Source organism: Palaemon carinicauda, chromosome 11 (genome assembly GCF_036898095.1).
Source record: "Palaemon carinicauda isolate YSFRI2023 chromosome 11, ASM3689809v2, whole genome shotgun sequence".
Lineage (NCBI taxonomy): Eukaryota > Metazoa > Arthropoda > Malacostraca > Decapoda > Palaemonidae > Palaemon > Palaemon carinicauda.
The window spans coordinates 39,782,761-39,785,260 of record NC_090735.1 but is presented as its reverse complement, the minus strand read 5'-3'; the positions used below and the strand labels follow the sequence as shown (position 1 = coordinate 39,785,260).

Here is a 2,500-nt window from a genome sequence, read left to right as displayed (position 1 = left end):
TTCTCCCATCAACTCTTGCACTCATCACCTTCTTTAGCAGACAGCCATTTTCCATTCTCTCAACATGGCCAAACCACCTCAACACATTCATATCCACTCTAGCTGCTAACTCATTTCTTACACCCGTTCTCACCCTCACTACTTCGTTCCTAACCCTATTTAATCGAGATACACCAGCCATACTCCTTAGACACTTCATCTCAAACACATTCAATTTCTGTCTATTCGTCACTTTCATTCCCCACAACTCCGATCCATTCATCACAGTTGGTACAATCACTTTCTCATACAGAACTCTTTTTGCATTCTTGCCCAACCCTCTATTTTTAACTACTCCCTTAACTGCCCCCAACACTTTGCATCCTTCATTCACTCTCTGACGTACATCTGCTTCCACTCCACCATTTGCTGCAACAACAGACCCCAAGTACTTAAACTGATCCACCTCCTCAAGTAACTCTTCATTCAACATGACATTCAACCTCGCACTACCTTCCCTTCTCGTACATCTCATAACCTTACCCACATTAGCTCTCAACTTTCTTCTCTCACATACCCTTCCAAATTCTTTCACTAATCGGCCAAGCTTCTCTTCCGCATCTGCAACCAGTACAGTATCATCCGCAAACAACAACTGATTTACCTCTCATTCATGGTCATTCTCGTCTACCAGTTTCAATCCTCGTCCAAGCACTCGAGCATTCACCTCTTTCACCACTCCATCAACATACAAGTTAAACAACCACGGTGACATCCCTGTCTCAGTCCCACTTTCACTGGAAACCAATCGCTCACTTAATTTCCTATCCTAACACATGCTTTACTACCTTTGTAGAAACTTTTCACTGCTTGCAACAACCTTCCACCAATTCCATATTACCTCATCACATTCCGCATTGCTTCCCTATCAACTCTTATCATATGCTTTCTCCACATCCATAAATGCAACATACACATCCTTACCCTTTTATAAATATTTCTCGCATATCTGCCTAACTGTAAAAATCTGATTCATACAACCCCTACCTCTTCTAAAACCACCCTGTTCTTCTAAGATTGCATTCTCTGTTTTATCCTTAATCCTATTAATCAGTACTCTACCATACACTTTTCTAACTACACTCAACAAACTAATACCCCTTGAACTACAACTCACGCACATCTCCCTTACCCTTGTATAGTGGTACAATACACGCACAAACCCAATCTACTGGTACCATTGACAACGCAAAACACATATTAAACAATCTCAATAACCATTCAAGTACAGTCACACCCACTTCCTTTAACATCTCAGCTCTCACACCATCCATACCAGATGCTTTTCCTACTCTCGTTTCATCTAGTGCTCTCCTCACTTCCTCTCTTGTAATCTCTCTCTCATTCTCATCTCCCATCACCGGCACCTCAACACCTGCAACAGCAATTATATCTGCCTCCCTATTATCCTCAACATTCAGTAAACTTTCAAAATATTCCACCCACCTTTTCCTTGCCTCCTCTCTTAACAACCTTCCATTTCCATCTTTCACTGTCTCTTCAATTCTGGAACCAGCCTTCTTTACTCTTCACTTCTTTCCAAAACTTCTTCTTATTCTCTTCATATGAATGACCCAATCCCTGACCCCACCTCAGGTCAGCTGCCCTCTTTGCCTCACTTACCTTGTGCTTTACTTCCACATTTTTCTCTCTCTATCTTTCATACTTCTCTACACTATTACTCGGCAGCCATTCTTCAAAAGCCCTCTTTTTCTCTTCCACTTTTACCTTCACTCCTTCATTCCACTAGTCACTGCCCTTCGTCGTGCTGCCTCTTGTGTTTGATCACTTGCAATCCCAACAAAATTTTCCTTTACTAATTTCAACTCCTCCTCTAAATTACCAGTTTCTCTTACTTTCACTTCGTCATATGCCATTTTCAACTTTTCTTGATATTTACTTTTTACCACCGGTTTTATTAGTTCTTCAACCCTCACCAGCCCCCTTTTACATCCACCTACTCTATTCCCCCACTCTTTTGCTACAACTAATTTTGCTTCCACCAAAAAATGATCAGACATACCGTTAGCCATACCCCTAAATACGTGCACGTCTTTCAATCTTCCAAACATTTTTTTAGTTATCAACACATAATCCATTAACGCCCTTTCTACCACTTCCATTTGCCACTCTTACCCATGTATACTTGTTTTTATCTTTTTTTTTTTTAAAGCTAGAACTTATCACCATCTCTTGCTCAACACACATCTACCAGTCTCTCACGACTCTCATTTTCACCTGGTACGCCATACTTCACAATGACACCATCTGCCTCTCCTGCGCCCACTCTAGCATCTAAGTCACCCATGACAACTACATAATTCCTCCTACCCAGTCCTTCTACACATCTAGTTAATTCATTCCAGAACTCATTCCGCTCTTCTTAACTTTTCTCACAACCTGACCCAAACGCACTGACAAAAGCCCAACCTAACCCTTACCCACATTAACCTAGATGATA

General features: G+C 41.3%; 1 protein-coding gene across 1 annotated transcript in view; it reads right to left on the bottom strand.

The window, feature by feature from the left end:
• The window catches only part of LOC137649252 (uncharacterized), a 20,007-nt gene extending 17,660 nt beyond the window's left edge, over nt 1-2,347 (bottom strand). Inside the window, exon 1 of the mRNA XM_068382238.1 lies at nt 2,263-2,347. Within this exon, the coding sequence (XP_068238339.1) occupies nt 2,263-2,347 (85 nt within the window). The remainder of the gene's footprint in view (nt 1-2,262) is intronic.
• Between the last annotated feature and the right edge of the window lie 153 nt (nt 2,348-2,500).